The following is a 17,124-nucleotide window of genomic DNA, read 5'->3' on the forward strand; positions in this document are numbered from 1 at the left end:
AATATAAACATGTTAAAGGTGTAAAATGTGGTATTTGTGTGCAAGCTAAGGAGCCTAGAAAACCGTTTCATACGATTGAAGGCAGAAGTACCACTCCTTTAGAACTAATTCACTCAGATATCTATGAGATGAATGGTATAATCACAAAAGGCGGTAAAAGATACTTTCTTACCTTGATAGATGATGCTACCAGATTCTGTTATATTTACTTACTCAGAACTAAAGATGAGGCACTAGAACACTTTAAGATCTATAAGACTGAAGTTGAAAACCAGCTAGACAAGAAAATTAAAAGGTTGCGGTCTGATAGAGGAGGTGAATACCTTTCCAACCTTTTTGATGAGTACTGCAAAGAGTGTGGAATCATTCATGAAACCACCGCTCCATATTCACCTCAGTCAAATGGGGTAGCTGAAAGGAAGAACCGAACAGTGTGTGACGTAGCTAATGCTTTGTTGCAAAGTTCAGGGATGCCTGATATCTGGTGGGGCAAGGCAGTACTCACGGTATGCTATGCCCTGAACAGAGTACCACCTCGCAACCGTGAGGCCACACCCTATGAAGGATTTAAAGGAAGGAAACCAGATCTTTCGCATCTTCGGACTTGGGCTGCCTTGCAAAGGTGAATGTCTCGTTGCCGAAGAAGAGAAAGTTAGGCCCTAAGACCGTAGACTGTGTCTTCCTGGGTTATGCACATAACAGTGCAGCTTATAGATTTCTAGTGGTCCATTCCGAGACGAGCGAAGTCGCTGTAAATGTAATAATGGAGTCTCGGGATGTGACATTCTTTGAGAGCATCTTCCCTATGCGGGATAAGGAAGTGGTAGCCCCAGACGGTCCATCTCGGACATATTCTCTGCCCTCGAGTGTTCATGACCAGACTCCAGATTTGGAGTTAAGGAGGAGTAAGATACAAAGGACTGAAAAGTCTCAGGGTGATGATTATATTATTTATCTAGTGGATGAAGAACCACACTCCCTCACAGAGGCATATACATCTCCGGATGCAGAGTACTGGAGGGAGGTTGTCCGTAGCGAGATGGATTCAATCATCTTGAACAGAACTTGGGAGATAACTGATCTCCCAGCTGGTTGCAAGCCTGTGGGCTGCAAATGGATCTTTAGGAGGAAGAGGAGACCCGATGGTACTATTGAAAAGTACAAGGCCTGTCTGGTGGCTAAGGGTTTTACTCAAAAGAAAGAGGAGGATTATTTTGATACTTATTCTCCAGTGGCTCGATTGCCCACAATCCGTGTGCTTTTAGTGTTGGCAGCTGCTTATAAACTTCTTGTCCATCAAATGGACGTAAAGACAGCATTCCTAAATGGAGAGCTGGAAGAGGAAATCTGTCATACACGCTTTATAAATATGAAGGTGAGCCTGTGAACCAGCTACTATATTCGCAGATCATCGGATCTCTCATGTACCTGAGCAGTGCAACTAGATCAGATATCTCATATGCAGTATGCAGACTGGCTCGTTATTCGGCCAGTCTAGGAGATAGACACTGGGTAGCCTTGTACAGAGTGCTTCGGTATTTGAAGGGAGCGATGAATCTTGGTATTAAATATACCAGATTTCCATCAGTACTTGAAGGATTCAGTGATGCAAACTGGATCTCTGACTCGGATCAAATGAAGTCTACAAGTGGCTATGTGTTCACTTTAGCTGGTGGGGCCGTGTCGTGGAGATCGTCTAAACAAACAGTATCGACACGTTCCACCAAGGAGGCTGAATTAGTTGCACTTGATTCAGCAGCATTGGAGGTTGAATGGTTGAGAGACCTGTTGTCAGACCTTCCAATGCTAGCAAAGCCGATATCGGCTGTCCTATTATATTGTGACAACACTTCTGTGTTGCTGAAAGTGAACAGTAGAAAGGACAACCAAAAATCCTCGAGGCGTATCAGAAGACGACTTGATTCATGTCGGCATGCTAGAGAGACGGGTGTAATAACCGTAGATTACATCAAGTCTGAAAGGAATCTTGTTGATCCTTTCACCAAAGGACTGGCTCAAAAACCAATCCAAGCAGCGTGCGTGGGAATGGGACTCGTACCCTGTTAGCGGTTTCAACTGCGGATAACTGTCCTGTGTGACTGGAGGTCCCGAGATCCAGGCTCTAGGAAACGAAGCACTGTGGAACCAAGAGCACAAAAGATAAAGAGTCTCATTAGCTGTTGTGCTCTGTCAGTATGGCAGGTTGAGCGATATGCTCTTAATGAAGTCAATGCTATAAGCAGGGAAATTGTCCTACAGAATTTCCTTAATGATTTCACCTATATGAGCTGACTGTGGGGTCGCAGTCCGGGAGAGAATGGGGTTTTCTCTCTAGTGAGTTCATGAATAGATATTAAAGGGCATGACCGTAACGCCCTACCCCGTAAGAGAAGCAGATAATCTGCCTAGTACTATGTGCCTTTTGTGTGAAGATTCTCACACTAGGGTTTGTGGATCAAGGCGTAGTCCTCCGCTTACTCGTGCAGGGTTGGAGTACACTGGGATAGGCTTTCGTTCAAACCTAACAAGTACCTCTGCCGAAAAGTAGTATATAAACAGTATGGGAGCTCAATGACATTGATCAGAAAATAAAAGTGAAAATAGTGGGGATTACTTTCATTTTGAGTTTTCACTTAAAAAAATAAGAGGAGGGGCCAGTCGGGTGGGCCGCTTCAAGGCCCAGCTGACCGAGCAGCCCACCGGCTGGCAGTTGGCTAGGGCTCTTTGAGGAGCGGAGAAGCAGAGCAGTAGCTCATGCGCAGGAGGGACGCAGGAAGTTGCCTGGCGGCGGCGCTGAACAGCGAAGCGATTCGTTCGCTGCTCTGCCGAATCCTGCGCAACTGCCTGGCGCGGCCGTCTGCTTAAGATGGGCGAGCGCTCCTCCGGCTTTTCAAAGGTTCTCTGCTCCTCTCTGCTGCTTGTTGTTCCATTCTCCTCGATCCATTAGGTCCCTAGTGTTCCTATGGTTAATCGCTGGTGGTGATTGGAAGCTGGTAGAGGTGGTGTTGTTCTTGTGCAGAGAGGTTCTCCTGTGCTCCGTTGATTTAATAGTGCGCCTGTGTGGTGCTCTGTCTGTTCTGATCTCTGTCCACCATGGCCTGGTGCCTGGGCTCCCTGCTGCGCGGTGTTCGTCTTCTCGGGCTGGTGCTGTGGATGTCTCCCACGGCATCAGCAGCGGCTCTAGTATCTCCATCAACCTCCCGCTGTGCATGCCCGGACGTGGGTGGCGGAATTGGTTTTCTGGGACAGAACTTCGTGTTCGCTGAGTTAATCTTCCCACGTCGACAATCTACGTGTTGTGAGTTGTCATTTGCTTTACTCTATTTACTGTTTAATTTTGTGCAATCTGCTAGTATTAAATACTTGGGTGTGATTGCACTATTGTAGGTGGATTTGTTTGCTCAATGATAATAGCGGTGTAGTGAGATAACGTGACAGTCTGGGTTTTAGTGTGTTGTTAATTTCAGCATCAAGTACTTATTTGTGCCTAATTATATCTTTATTAGCTGACGCTGTTTACCTGTGTTAAATTCTGTTATTTTATTTAGTACACAACTCCTTACTATTAGTATTTATACTTGATTATTAGGCTTATTATATCTGATCTAAAACCCTGATTTGGTAAGATAGGACTGTCACGTTAGTCAAGGATCTCTGATCACCATTTAGCATTGGAGGGTTGTTTATTACAACAATCCGTTATTTTGAGAGCAATATAAAAAGATAAACAATAATGTTTATGTGATTAATCTGCCTTCTTCATCTACAAGCCATGTTTAATTTATAAATAGACCTGAGTAGCTATATTTCAGGTTTTCGTTTATTAAAATTACTATTGTTCATTGCTGTTATAATTTCATATGGCATTCATCTGATTTATATGCATGTTTTATTTAGAATTAGAATATTTAATTTATTTAAATATGATGGAAGCATTTCAGTTATTTTTTTAATTGTACAACATATAGAGTCTAGTTTGAATATAGTTATGAGTATTGATAAACTGACGAGGATGGACTAACAAATGTAGCTCCCCGTGAAGCTTCACGACTACGTAGCCTCGTTAACCAATACTCCATTTATATGTAAAAGTCAAGCGAAGCCATTAGACTGTCTTTACCATAAGTAAGGCTTCTCGTCCGTAAAGACTGATCAACAATAAAGAAAAAAATAAACCTAAGGGATAGAAGAGACGATAAATGTCTGGTTTGATTTTACCTGGGCATACTATTGTAATCTTAAATTCAGGGGTATTTAGGACTTTATATAGATAATTATGAAAACGAGAAATTCTTAAAAAAAACTCGTCGTGTGTACGGTTTACTGGCATGAAAAAAATATTTAACTGAATTAACGGATTCGTTTAATTGTCTAAATTCATTGGAGGCGAGACCGCGAGCGAGATAGTTTGCACAGATTAGTCTATTTACAATGGAGGTTTCATGAGGTGTTTCATATATTAATTAGCCTGCCACATCAACTATTTGGATGACATGTCACATCATTTAAAAAGAAAGAGTTTTATGGAGTTTCATGGGGATGAAACCATGTTAACCCGTTTCCAATGTCTTGGAAACTGTGTGAAACCTCTACTGAGAGTGTTTTGTTTCATCTTCATATAATTGAGTAAATTCTATTGGTTATTTATATGCAGCATTTAAGAAGTATGTTTATATATGAAATAGTGAGATAAAACTTTCTATTGAAAGAGGGTATTTCATTCATCCATAAATCTAATATAGCATTTTTGAAAACAGAAACATGAAATCTTCATTGTGAGGAGTGGTGTACAACCAAGGTGGTTAGAGTTAGAATCTACGTATGCGAGGTCGTAATTCGTAAAGTCGGCAAAGCCATCGGAAAGACTGATATGGCCCTGTCTGTGCAACTTGCATGCTGCTGCCGACCGCGTGGCCCAAAGGAAACTAGGGTCCACCAAATGTGTCGAGAGGCGTAGGTAGGAGGAGGAGGATCGCCAGCTGCTGATCCGTTCAACACCTGCCGGCGCCCGCCTGCCTGCCTGCCCAAAACAAGACCGGCCACTTGCTAGCCGTCCTCCTCCCCTGCCCCTGCCATGCGGCGGCACCGGCACCTTTCCAGATTAACTGGCTGCACCACCACCACACCACCACGCCACATCGCCGTCGGCCACCACATGATGCACGCGCACGCCGCCATATAATACTAGTACTACTGAACTACAAGGGGTTCGCCGTGCGAGCGCAAGCAACGACGCGCCGGCCCGCCTACTACTAGTACGGCCGCATCCACCATGGCTGCACCCGCCGCGGCCAAGCGCCCGTACTGGCAGGCCCCCGCCACGGCCGCCGGAGCAGCTGAGCCCAACAAGCGGCACCGCACGGCCGCGGCGCCGGCGCACATGGACGCGGAGCCGGAGCAGGAGGAGCAGCCCCTGCTCCCGGGCCTGCCGGACCACCTCGCCCAGCTCTGCCTCGCCCCGCTCCCGCCGCGCCTCCTGCACGCCGTCTGCCGCCCCTGGCGCCGCCTCCTCTACTCGCCCTCGTTCCCGCCGTTCCTCGCGCTCTACGCCGTGCTCGACGACGCCGCCGCCTTCGCCGGCAGCGGCGTCTCGTTCGCGGCCTACGACGCCGTGGCGGGGCGGTGGGACGAGCTTCCCGCGCCGCCGATGCCGTCGCCGCCGCCCAGGCTGTGGCACCCGGCCTTCCTGTCCCGCCGGCTCCCGCTCCAGTCCGTGGCCGCGGGGGGCAGGCTCGTGCTCGTGGCCGGCTCCACGCGGGCGCTCGCCCCGGCGCTGCCCCGCCCCGTGGTCTTCGACCCGGCCGCCCGCTCGTGGCGGCTCGGCCCGCGCCTCCCGTTCGCGCCGCGCCGGTGGTGCGCGGCGGGCGCGGCCCGCGGTCGCGTGTTCGTTGCGGGCGGAGTCGGCGCGGGCTACGACGCCAGCGACGCCCGGTCCGGCGCCACGTGGGACCCGGCCGCGGACGCCGCCGCGGCCGCGGCGTGGGAGCCGATCCCGCCCATGCGCGACGCGCGGTTCAGCCGCGACGCCGCGGAGGCCGTCTGCGCCGCGGGGAAGGTGTGCATGGTCAGCCTCCGCGGCCGCGGCGCCAAGGAGGGCGCCGTCTTCGACCTGCGCGCCGCGCGGTGGGAGGACATGCCGCCCGGGATGCTCGCTGGCTGGAAGGGCCCGGCCGCGGCCGCGGCCGCTGGCGGCGACGAGGACGAGACGACTATCTTCGTGGTGGACGAGGAGCGCGGGGCGCTGAGCGCCTACGATTGGGCCGGGGACCGGTGGCGCACGGTAGTGGAGTCGGAGCGGCTCAAGGGCGCCGCCGAGATGGCGGCTGGCGGGGGCCGGGTGTGCGTGGCGGCCCAGGGTGGCGACAAGGTGCTCGTGGTCGACGTGGCGCCCTCACGGCCACGGCGGTGGGGTGCCCCCGCCGCCGCGGAGCTCCGGCCCCGCGTCTGGGAGGTGGCGGCGCCGCCGGGGAAGCGGGTGGTGGCGCTGCACGTGCTGCCCCGGATGGCGCGCGCGGACTAGCAGGTTCCCGCCACGTCGTCTGGGAATGGCGGATTGCATGCTCGTTGGATTCGCTACACGTGCTGTACAAGAGACGGCGCACACACTGCCACCTGCTGCTCATGATCCGACTCCACCTCCAGACGTTCGCATCTCCTTCCTTGCAGAGAGTTTGATTCTACTAGCGTGCTGGATCATTCCATTCCATTCCATTGAGAAATCGAGATACCATACCCCCCGTATACACACGGCACTTGCTGTGTTTTCTAGACTCTTTCCTGGCACGACATGACACGGCAGATTCGTAGGACTGCTGGAGGCACGAGCGCGGAAGCAGACGTTGTATGTACCCAGAGACCAAGGGAATCGAAAGGAATGTGCACGGTTGGCGACGCGGTCGGTTCTTTCGCGGCGGGCGGCGAACCGGATCTTCCCCGGGGATCCTGTACCGTGCATATGGATGTGGCGTGCCGGTGCCGGTGCCGGCCATCCACGCGCGGTGCACGTCGCCGCCTCCCTCTCCGGGCGGTCAGACATGGCAGCCTGAGGGTGTCGTCTCGTCCACACGGCCACCAGACACAGGCGGGCGCGCGCCCAGGCGTGGGTCGCCGTCGCCGCGACCCGACCGCCGTAGCCCGTACGGTGCCCCAACGTCTAGTCTACTACCGGCAGGCCCCCTTGCGCCGTGGACGTCGTACGTGGCGCCGGCAGGGATGGGGTCGTGTGTGGTGGTCTGGTCGAGCATTGGTGGAGCTGAAAAGTAGGCGCCCGTCGGTTGCAGGCGCGCGGGAACGGCCGGCCGGCCGGCCATCAATGCGGCAGCTTTCCGTGGTTTGGCTCATTCAATCAGGAAAGGCGGGCGGGGCCGGCCAGCGACGGCGACCGCGACTGCGACGGCGGTCGTGGGGTGTATGGAGGACGGCATCCGCATCCGCATCCGCGTCCGCGGCGCGAAAAGGCGGGAGGCGTATAATAAATTGCGATGCGCACAGGGCGCCCGCCCGCCCGCCGTCGGCTCATCTCATGCCTGATGTCACCGGCGCGGCGACCAGTCGACCTGACCTGCCCTCCCCGCGCCTTAAATTTCATTTGCCGGCTTGCCGCCTGCGGAAGCGCAAAGGCCGGCGTCCCCTTTTCGGGAGAGTCACCAAATGGAAATGGGAGCCTGAAGGATGTATAGGATAAATTTTATATTACCAACTACTATCATTTGACACCGGAAAGGCTTTTGAATAGGGCCCGCGGGCTGAACAAGCACAATCCCCAGGATCCAGTTGTTCATGTCATCACTCATCATGTGCTTGGTTCGCAATCGAAATATCGTCAGAAAACCTGTGACAAGTGTAGGGATTCCAAAGGAAACAAGGAGAGAAAAAACAGCTGTGCGGGCCCCGCGCAGAGGATGTTGACGAGTAAATGAGAAATTGTAACGGGAAAAACAATGGGAATAACCTGAGCCAGAAAAAAAAAACGGGAATAACACGAGGAAAAAGAACCACAACACCTGGTCTGGTGTACAAATGAACAAGAACGTGCAAGAAGCAGGGACCATCGCAAGGAACAAGTAGCTCCGTAGAAAACAAAATATGCGGAAAAAAAAAACAGGAAACGTAACACGGTGAACTCAAGGGGAAAAAAACAATTCAGTTGAATAACCTGTCCAAGTGGACGACAAAAGATAACTAGAGAACAAAAGAAATTCAAAAGCCACACAAACCTTAGAGCATCTCCGAGGTGGCTCGTCAAACCAAATTTTGGCTACTCAACAGCGAAATAACTCACCAACTAATTTTTTGACTAGCCACTATGACTAAACTAGATAGATAGTCTGTTGAAGTGAGATGCTGCATATAAAGTGTAATATTTATGAAAATGAAAACAGACTAACAAATAAACAGAAAAAAAATGAAGAGATCCTTGGAGATGCACTTACAGAGATCCCTATTCCCTAGTCATCCAAAAAAACTTTACAGATCCTGTAAAATCAGGCACATGTATATATAACAAACACTCAATCAGTCATTCCATCCAGAGTAATCACTGGCAATAAACTAATTTCCATTCCGAGGCTACCAATGAACGAATTGTGTCAACACAAACATCATCCCGTCGTTTGTCGTCATACAAGCCAGCCGGACCATCTCCCCTTACAGTTAATTAACAACAGCCCAAGCAAAAAGCCCTACACACAGTGTTGTTTACAACCGGGTGAACCTTTTACGTCAAACAAACAAAAGAAAAGCCAAGGAGCCATCTCTCTGTCCTTCTTCATCTCACTTGCGACTCGAAAAAGGCCAGGCTGGGACACAGCAGCTCGATAACAACACACAGCCAAATCAGACATTGGGGGGTAAAAGGGGATGCTACAATAATGTTAACGCAACCTGCGCTACGGCTGCTGCTAACGTTGCTCACCAATCGGTGCCATTGGCGTGTCAGCTGAAGAACGACCGAGGGAACTCCGGTGAAGTTAGGTTCGCTACGCATTCAAACTGCAACAGAACAACCAGGTGTTAGAAGATAGATCGACGGTGTTAAGCTCGGCAGTCCTCCTTTTAGATCTACTTGCCTCTACCAAAGTGTGTAACTGAAAACTTCGCTTAAGCAATGTTGTACGAGTTTTTCCAACATAAAGATTACCTTTTGATGCCTGTACTTCTCGCGGATGGCGTTAAGAGGGCAGTTACTGGTGTTATGCTGGAGTTCCCGTAGAGCACAGACACACAATTGAATGTCAGAGCATTTGTAAGAGGTGTAGTGCTCTAGAGTCTGGTTCTGCACACGATTGAACAGCCACAGGTCAGGGATAAAACCAAGTTCTTTTTTTTTGAAAGCATGTGCTGCTGTATGTGCCAAGTGTTTCTTATGCGTACCCATGGGAGGTCGGATTGGTCAAGCGTCCATCTAGCAAGAAACACGGCCGATGCTGCCACCAACGACGGAAGAAATTTCAAGAACTCATATTCGGTCAAAGTCAACTCCGCGAGATAATTGGCCAGAAATCCTAAAGTCATAGAAGGAGTCTGCAGATAAACTTCAGAACTTAGTGCTTAGATCAAACACTTATGCATAACTCAAATGAAAATGGTTGCTGTAAGATTTGATGCCAATCTTACTTTACGAGATGCTTGTGCCGCTCTAAGGAATCTCCTGATAAAAATAAAGGAAAGGCATGTTAGTAATGCTGCAGTGGTTTCCCATTTCAAAAGAATTACTAGGCACGTTTCACAAAAGTAACCTGAGAAATGTTTTTGTAGTTGGAACAGAAAGGTTAAATCCCAGGTCATTCAGCAGCTGGCTCTCCATTTTCAGCACCTAATGGATCAGAGTGCTATCAGATATACAAATTCAGTGTGCCCTTTCATATATGTAATAAGGGTCTCTTTGGGAGCGCTCTCGGATGCTCGGGCTCTGGCTCTTTCTGCTGCTCCGGCTCTGACCACAGAGCCACCTTTGCTCGGCTCCTGGGAGAGAGCCGTCAACTGTGAGAACGTTATTCACGGAACCAGACCGAGCCAGAGCCAGTCCGTTGAACACGTGTATTGTCGGATGCCGGTCGGCTGGGAGCCAGAGCGCCCCAAAGCTCTCCCAAGGAGACCCTAAGTTCCCCTCAACTTCACATGAAACAAGTACCTCTGCTTTTGTGTATGTATTGTCGGTTATGAAACAGAACTCTTCTACTCGAGGAGCACATATCTCTTCATATTTCCTGCAGATGAATCAAAATTTCATATTACAAATTCCCTATGTATTTTGATGTTTTCCACTTCAAAAATAAAATGGATAGAGCATAAAACTCACGAGGCAACAAGCATGCTTGTTATTCCCACAAGTTGTAGTCTCTGTCTTTCAATGTAGTTCCGAGAAAGAAACCGGTCAATAAGATATACAGTTAGGTACAGCGTGTCTGGAACAAGCTTGTATTCTTCAGAAACCTGTGACGAAGACAATATATAAGACACCTTAAGCTGAGTCACGAAAAGTAATAAACAGTAAAAGGTCTACGATATTTTCATCAAAAGACAAAAGAAAAGCCAGATGCCACATTGTCCATCCGATGTACAAAGACTGTCTCTAAAGAAAGTAAACATTATTTAGACACTTCAATATATCAGGCACTGCTGCAAGAACAAGAGATAAAAGGATCATCACGAACTGATTCAAACATATAATAAAACTCATCTCCTTTTTATTTGCATCAAATAACAGTAACTTTCTTATTTAGTGGGTCATAATTCACATCTGGTAGATATGTGCACCAGTTTCTATGCAAACTATGCTACAAAACACGAAAGTTGACTCATCTGATAGCAACTTAATAATAAAGTTGAACAAATCATGTATACAAATCAGAATAAGTCCAAATAGAATTAAGGATATAACAACCTCCACAAGCCAATCAATGAGTATTTCTCTCATGCCCTTTGTGATGTCCCGTTGCAAACCCTCCATGTAATTTGGACTTGGTCTTCTCATAAGCTGTGGAATGACATAAACATAAAGATAGACGTGTACCGTTTAAACATGCACAATGTGCCAAGAATATAACACAGAAATGTAAAACTTGAGTTCTTAATTCTTATATGATTAATATACATCTAAGATATATATATTTAAAGAATAAGAATTCTGCCTAAATAGTACTCTCTATTCCAAATTATAAGACATGGTAAAAGTAATGTATCTATAAAAACCAAAATGTCTTATAATTTGGAATGGAGGGAGTACAATTATGCAGCATTTCTGTTTTGATCAAAAGACAACAGCATACCTCTGAAGCCATTAGGTTTGAGTATATCTCCACAACGTAGGAAGCACACATTTGAGGATTGCCATTATCTTTGTCGATATCTACAATGTCTAACACATAAGAGTCCCCTGGAAGAAAATACAGAATCTTTAGCAGATGGCCACTAATCAGAAACGTTAAGACTATCTACAGGTATTCAGAAATGAAAAAACAGAGAAAATTAACAGCAAGCTTTAGTTTCTTCAAATTTCTACTACTCTATTAAAGACCATTAAGATTATAGTCAAGTAAAACTAAGGGTGCCAGGCTGCCAGCTGCATTGTGTAACATGTTAAGGTAAGAAAAGCCTTGAACATTATGCAGACTCAGTGTGGCTGTGATGCTAGCCAATTTTTAAAAGCGAATGTTAAAGCTCAAAAACAAAATGGAACTGACCATTCTTTGACACAGAAGGTTCACATTTATCCCTGAGGTTTCTTTCCTCAAAGAATACCTCATGACAAGCACTGTCCCTGTTCCTTTCAACATTCTGCAATGAAAGTGGCCCCCTGTTCTCAAGCAACAGAACGGGTTCCACTCTCTCTGCCAAAATCTTCTCCGCTTGTGTTTCTTCAGCAATGTTCAAAACATTAGTCAATGCACTTCCATTACCAGCTGGTGGTGGTTTTTTAGGAATCTTTTTTGCGCACGGCTTGCTTTTGCTCACGGTTCTTCCAGTCCTTAGAGAGGGCTTTGTCTGAACAAAAAATAGAGTTAACCTTGTCATTCTACTACATTTGCAATGTCAAGAAAACAGTACGCGGCAAGAATTCATTGCAAGATAATGCAGTTATGTTTGGAACATCTTGATACCTGAAGCTTCGGTGCAGCAGCAAAACTTTTGTTAGAGTTAGCATTGCTCAAATTGGTCACATCCCTGAGTACTGTGCGCCTTTTAGGCTGGGGGCCTGAAAGTGCAACACTTGCACTGGTGTTGTCATATGAAGAACCTCGTTTTGCCTTCCCTTGTGCAGTCTGTTTTCGTTCGGTTTTTGCAGGCAATGGAACAGAAGGGAAAGTTCCAAAGCTTCGACGATTTGCAGCAGCTTGAGCTCGCGTGATCCGGCCATTGGATGCTTGACAAGCATTAAGCACAGGGTTTTCTTTTCGCATAGCCATCCGAACCTGAGTGTTGTAAAATAAAAAGACTATGTGACTTCATGCAAGTGGCTTGTGGTATAGTATTGGGGAGTTGAACAAGTGAACAGTACTATGCACTTAGGAATCACGAGAAATGGTGGAAAACTCAACAACTGAAGAGCAAGGTTGTAAAAGTTTCTAACAAAACCTCGTCGGAAAGTTGAAATGAAATCATATTTGTATTCAAGAGATTTAATGTCAAACCATTGATGTATTAAACTTGTAAGTCAGAGGAGGAACAAACAGGCACAGTACAGGGCATACCAATCACATAAACACCACATAGCAGGCCTGTTCAAGTCGGAATCATCTAAACGCATTACTTGCTCATGTTGGAATTCTACAGAAAAAGCATGAGAAACCCACAATTTGAACATAAACAATCCAAGCTCTGGACTGGGCCAGTTGTATTTCCTTTTGTGTGGCAAATCTGCACCCCAATTTTCTTTCTTTTCCTTTTTTAGAAGAAAATTATCTCTTCACACATCGTAAGAAGGATTACCTATTTGGATCTCTGAGGAACTGCTGCGTTCACATTGTGAAATTAAAACGAACGGTGCAACAGTGAGTCCGCGACACATGACAACATCCGGATCAAGAATGCACCATGGTCAGACCACATAATCCGCCGAAAAAGCTCTTGTAATGCGGCAATGGGAACGCGTCGACGATTCTTTGGCACGCTAGACGGTACCGCCAAGCACCCAGCCGTCCAGGATAGGACAATCTCACCAAAAAGAAGCTTTATTCGCAGAAAGAACGAGAATGGTTCGTCCTCGATCTTGGGGCGGTCAAGTCAAGGCCGGCGCAAGAGGGTTTCTTGGCCCCGTCCCAAGCCCCAAGAGTACTCTCCCCTCCAAGAATGACAGCCTAGCCCCCTAGGTTCCTGGAGGCAGCGAGAATAGGAGGAAGAAGCCCGCACAAGAACCCGACGTGAAGGCGGGGCCGGGGATGAAGAGGCGAGGAAGCTAGGCTCACCCTCGGCGGAGGCGTCGTCGATCCGGGGACCCCCGTGCCCCAGCGCCGTAGATCCGGCCGCGATCTGCACGGCGGCGCTGGCGGCGGCGGCGGCCCTACCCCTTGTTGGGTTTTTTCCCGGTGGGGTGGTTGTGGTACTAGTACTAGTACTAGTACTAGTGGAGGGTGGGGGAGTGTGGGAGTAGGAAAGGAAGGAAGGGGAGATGGGGAGCGGTGTCTGGATTTCGTTGCCCTTTTTGGGACGGAGAGGTGAGGGAGGGCGGAGACCGGAGCGGAGGAGCGGAGGAGAGAGGAGAGGGAAAAAATGGATGGACTCGGTGAGGGTTTCAAAATTCGAACGGCCGGTGCTGAATGCGCTGTCCGTTTCCGTTTCCCAGTCTTGAAACGCCAAGTGGTCCCTGGCCCTGGAGATCTGCGTCGCGGCGTCGGCCCGGGTAGGCGGCGGTAGCGTGGGCTACTGGGCTGTAAGGCCAGTAGGAAATATGGTCTCCTTCAAGCCGTGCCAAAGGCCCAACATCAAGTGAACAGGCTCCCAATTAGAGATGGCAATGGGATCCGATTCCACGATTTCCCGCGGTGAATTCCTCTACTTTGCGAACCTCAAATCCTCTTCAGGATTGGAGGGGATTGATTTTCTTCTCCAATCTCCTTCAATCCCGAAGGGGATTTAAGTTTCCAAACTAGCCCTTAGGTGATAGGGGTGGGGGATTTTCTTCCCACATGAGGATATAAACGGAAAAAAAATCTCCCCCGGCGGGTAAACGTGGATAGGGATGGAGAAGCATTCCTCATCCCCGTGCCCCGCAGGGACCCGTTAAACTTATATGTGACAATGTTTTCATGTAATAGTCAATAATAAAAATAAATAATTACCTTGTCAAAAGATCATTGTTGTACAAATATGTTCATTTTAATATACACGTGATGATTTGTGCATCTAATCTAACAATGTATAGAAGTGACAATGTTTGACATTAACAATAAATGAAGTACGATATAATTATAATTTAAACGGGGACAGAGATCTCCGACGGGGGGATTTAACCCTGTGGGGAAAAGGGATGGAGAAAAAATGTCCCAGCAAGTGTTCGTGGGGGATCACCAATGGGAAAAAATTTCATCGTGGGAACAGGGATGGGGAGCTAAAATCTGATGGGGAATTCCTCGTTGCCATCCCTACTGACAATTCAAGCCTGTACTTCCATCGATGGTGTCCTTGAGTACCTTTCTAGCGAGAGAATTCGAAATAGTAGAAGAGATAGCAAATAGGATAGGGGAGATAGCGTAAGACTTTTGGGTGTGAGAGCGTAAGACTCTGTTCTTTAGTGCCAAAGGAGGAGGGAGAACGTAAGACTTCTGGGTGTGATGAAAGTATGAGTAACAAGGGATCTTGGTCACTCGTTGCATTATATTTTTCTTGTGTACTTAAACATCGTGTTAATTTTGTATCAGTGATATAGACTCAGGTCTCGACGGTTGCGAATTCAAGATTATCCGAAGCCTCAAGCCAAATTGTGGTAGAGTGATATCACATTGTTCCTTCGTAGAGGCGATGAGTTCACAACTATCAGCAAAGAAATCACATTCATGAAGCTACAATGAGTCTATAAGATGGAGACCAAGGAAAAGGTCAAGGCCTCAGAGAAGTTTTTTGCCTCAACATGTAATGTTCAAGAGGATTAGAAATACAGATGGCAACATACATGAAATAATTGTGTGCTCGTAGATAATAAACAAGATGGATGTGGATATTGGCGCGGTTTTATATCCGGGGCAAGGATAAGGATAAGGATAGGACAATAGATCATGTGATTATTTTTTAGCGGGTAAAGAAAACAATATACACACCTGCATATCTGCTAAACCCGCTCCATAAGCCTGACATATAGGACCGTCTTAGGAAATATATATACAAAAAATAGGTTTTCACCCATCCAAGCATCTCCCAATTGCCATTCACCGACCCCAATTACTCACCCCCGACATTTCCCAATCCCACCCCACCCATTTAGACCTGATCATGGGCCACCCGACCCGACCCACTTGAAAAAACCTGAATCGATCAATGCGACGGACAGGTACGAGCCATAGTTTTCGACCCACACCAATACACGGGCCTGGTACGGGCCATGATTTTCGAACCAAAACCCAACCCAACCCGAAAAAACATAACCCAATGCCAAAAACTTGACCCAACCCATAAAACCAACTCGTCCAATAGGGACGCACGGGCTAACCCGACCCGATCTGACACTATGCATGGGTCGGGGCGCGGTCCATGCCAAATGACTTGAAAGTCGCCTGGAGGGGGTGAATAGGCGAAACCTGAAGATTATAAACTTTGAACACGCACTTCACCCGGGGTTAGGGTTAGAAATAAATAATAGTGAATTCGGAGTGCGGAAGATAGTTCCTCTTGCTATGAGTTGCTCAATCAATGCGAATAACTTTGGGAGCCAACTCAAAATAATATGAGCAACGAAACTTTAGAGAGAGGGGAGAGGGAAGAAACAAATCGAGTGATACAGATCAACACAAATGAACACGGTGATTTGTTTCCCGAGATTCGGTTCCAATGAACCTACTCCCTATTGAGGAGGCCATAAAGGCCGGGTCTATTTCAACCCTTTCCCTCTCTCAATCGGTCACTTAGACCGATCGAGTGCTTCTTCTTAATCACACGGGTCACTAAGACCCCGCAAGGATCACCACACAATTAGGTGTCTCTCTCTTGCTTTACCAAACACTTGAGAAGTTTAGAATGAGAAGAAGAAGAAAGCAACCAAGCAACAAGAGCAACAAAAGAAACACAAATCACTCTCTCTCAAGTCACTAAGCATTTTTTATCACTTGACTTGATTTTAGAACTTGGAGAGGATTTGATGCTTTGATTGTGTCTTGGAGTCTATTCTTTTGCTCTAGTATTGTCGGTGTTTGGGACTCGACCGCGCACCCGGGGTTACCCCTCGAGGTGCTTTTGGGTAGGACGGTGTTACCGACTGTAGCTCGATGGTTCGTGCTAGGCGCACGAGAGACGATAAACAATTTTATACAGGTTCGGGCTGCTTAGAGAGGCGTAACACCCTACTTCCTGGTGTGGATCTTTATGTGGTGGGTTACAGGGGGATTCTCTAGTATGGAGGATGCTAGAGAATGGAGTAGATGGCTAATGAGTGACCTATCTTTTGATGGGGTGCCCCCTAGGCCTTATATACTCGACCGTGGGGCGTTACATGTGGGTATGATAACAACGTGCACCTAAGTAATAGTGAACCAACTGAACTTATCTTCCTATAATCATGTCGACTTATCCTTATTTAGTTTCGACGTCTGAGGGTGTTGCGTGGGAGAATCGGATCAATGTTGTGGATAATGCTTAAACCTAATGAACCGCATGGGCTCGAGTCTATCCAATCTTGCGTTAATCCATTCTGCCAGCGGTTCCTCCCTTGGCCCACGAAGGGATGGCCTAGCGAAGTAATGGGCCCAAAGCCTTTCGCGAGGCCTTCTAGCCTTCTAGTGGACTCGGGGGATATCTGTCCCCCACAAGCCCCCAATCTTTGAGTTGATTTTGAAATAATCGGCCCAAAGATTCTAGGTCCAGCTTGCGGTTTTGATTTTATGTAGTGGATGCTCTGAAAGTACACCTGTCGAATTGTTGCTTCTGAACTTTAATCAATCCGGTAAAAACAACCTTCTGTTATCCTTCTTCAGCTCT

At 47.7% G+C, this 17,124-nt stretch overlaps 2 protein-coding genes across 6 annotated transcripts; one reads left to right on the forward strand and one right to left on the reverse strand.

The window, feature by feature from the left end:
- Positions 1 to 5,130: 5,130 nt before the first annotated feature.
- LOC100275515 (uncharacterized) lies at positions 5,131 to 6,680 on the forward strand. Its single transcript, NM_001367378.1, has one exon. It carries the CDS (start codon positions 5,273 to 5,275, stop codon positions 6,518 to 6,520), a length of 1,248 nt encoding a protein of 415 aa, NP_001354307.1. The 5' UTR covers positions 5,131 to 5,272; the 3' UTR covers positions 6,521 to 6,680.
- Positions 6,681 to 8,498: 1,818 nt separating this feature from the next.
- LOC100280697 (cyclin-A2) lies at positions 8,499 to 13,775 on the reverse strand. Of its 5 annotated transcripts, none has more exons than XM_008645354.4 (13): positions 13,407 to 13,775; positions 12,102 to 12,413; positions 11,685 to 11,985; positions 11,271 to 11,377; positions 10,886 to 10,978; positions 10,301 to 10,434; positions 10,133 to 10,208; positions 9,738 to 9,814; positions 9,616 to 9,649; positions 9,373 to 9,522; positions 9,140 to 9,274; positions 8,915 to 8,991; positions 8,547 to 8,798 (listed from the first exon to the last, which is right to left on the reverse strand). In XM_008645354.4, exons 2-12 carry the CDS (start codon positions 12,405 to 12,407, stop codon positions 8,935 to 8,937), a joined length of 1,470 nt encoding a protein of 489 aa, XP_008643576.1. In that variant the 5' UTR covers positions 12,408 to 12,413; positions 13,407 to 13,775; the 3' UTR covers positions 8,547 to 8,798; positions 8,915 to 8,934. The 5 variants fall into 5 exon arrangements, with proteins under 5 accessions (XP_008643574.1, XP_008643575.1, NP_001147088.2 ...); XM_035967981.1 differs by having other exon boundaries at positions 12,931 to 13,639; XM_008645352.4 differs by having other exon boundaries at positions 8,499 to 8,991; positions 12,931 to 13,742.
- Between the last annotated feature and the right edge of the window lie 3,349 nt (positions 13,776 to 17,124).

The sequence above is a fragment of the Zea mays genome, chromosome 5 (genome assembly GCF_902167145.1).
Source record: "Zea mays cultivar B73 chromosome 5, Zm-B73-REFERENCE-NAM-5.0, whole genome shotgun sequence".
NCBI classification, from domain to species: domain Eukaryota; kingdom Viridiplantae; phylum Streptophyta; class Magnoliopsida; order Poales; family Poaceae; genus Zea; species Zea mays.

Coding starts and splice junctions, on each gene's coding strand:
- LOC100280697 (XM_008645352.4), bottom strand. CDS start 12,407: ATGGCTATGCGAAAAGAAAACCCTGTGCTTAATGCTTGTCAAGCATCC. Junction 11,986..12,101: donor CTGCTGCACCGAAGCTTCAG/GTATCAAGATGT, acceptor TTTTTTGTTCAG/ACAAAGCCCTCTCTAAGGAC. Junction 10,435..10,885: donor TCATTGATTGGCTTGTGGAG/GTTGTTATATCC, acceptor TCTTCGTCACAG/GTTTCTGAAGAATACAAGCT.
- LOC100275515 (NM_001367378.1), top strand. CDS start 5,273: ATGGCTGCACCCGCCGCGGCCAAGCGCCCGTACTGGCAGGCCCCCGCC.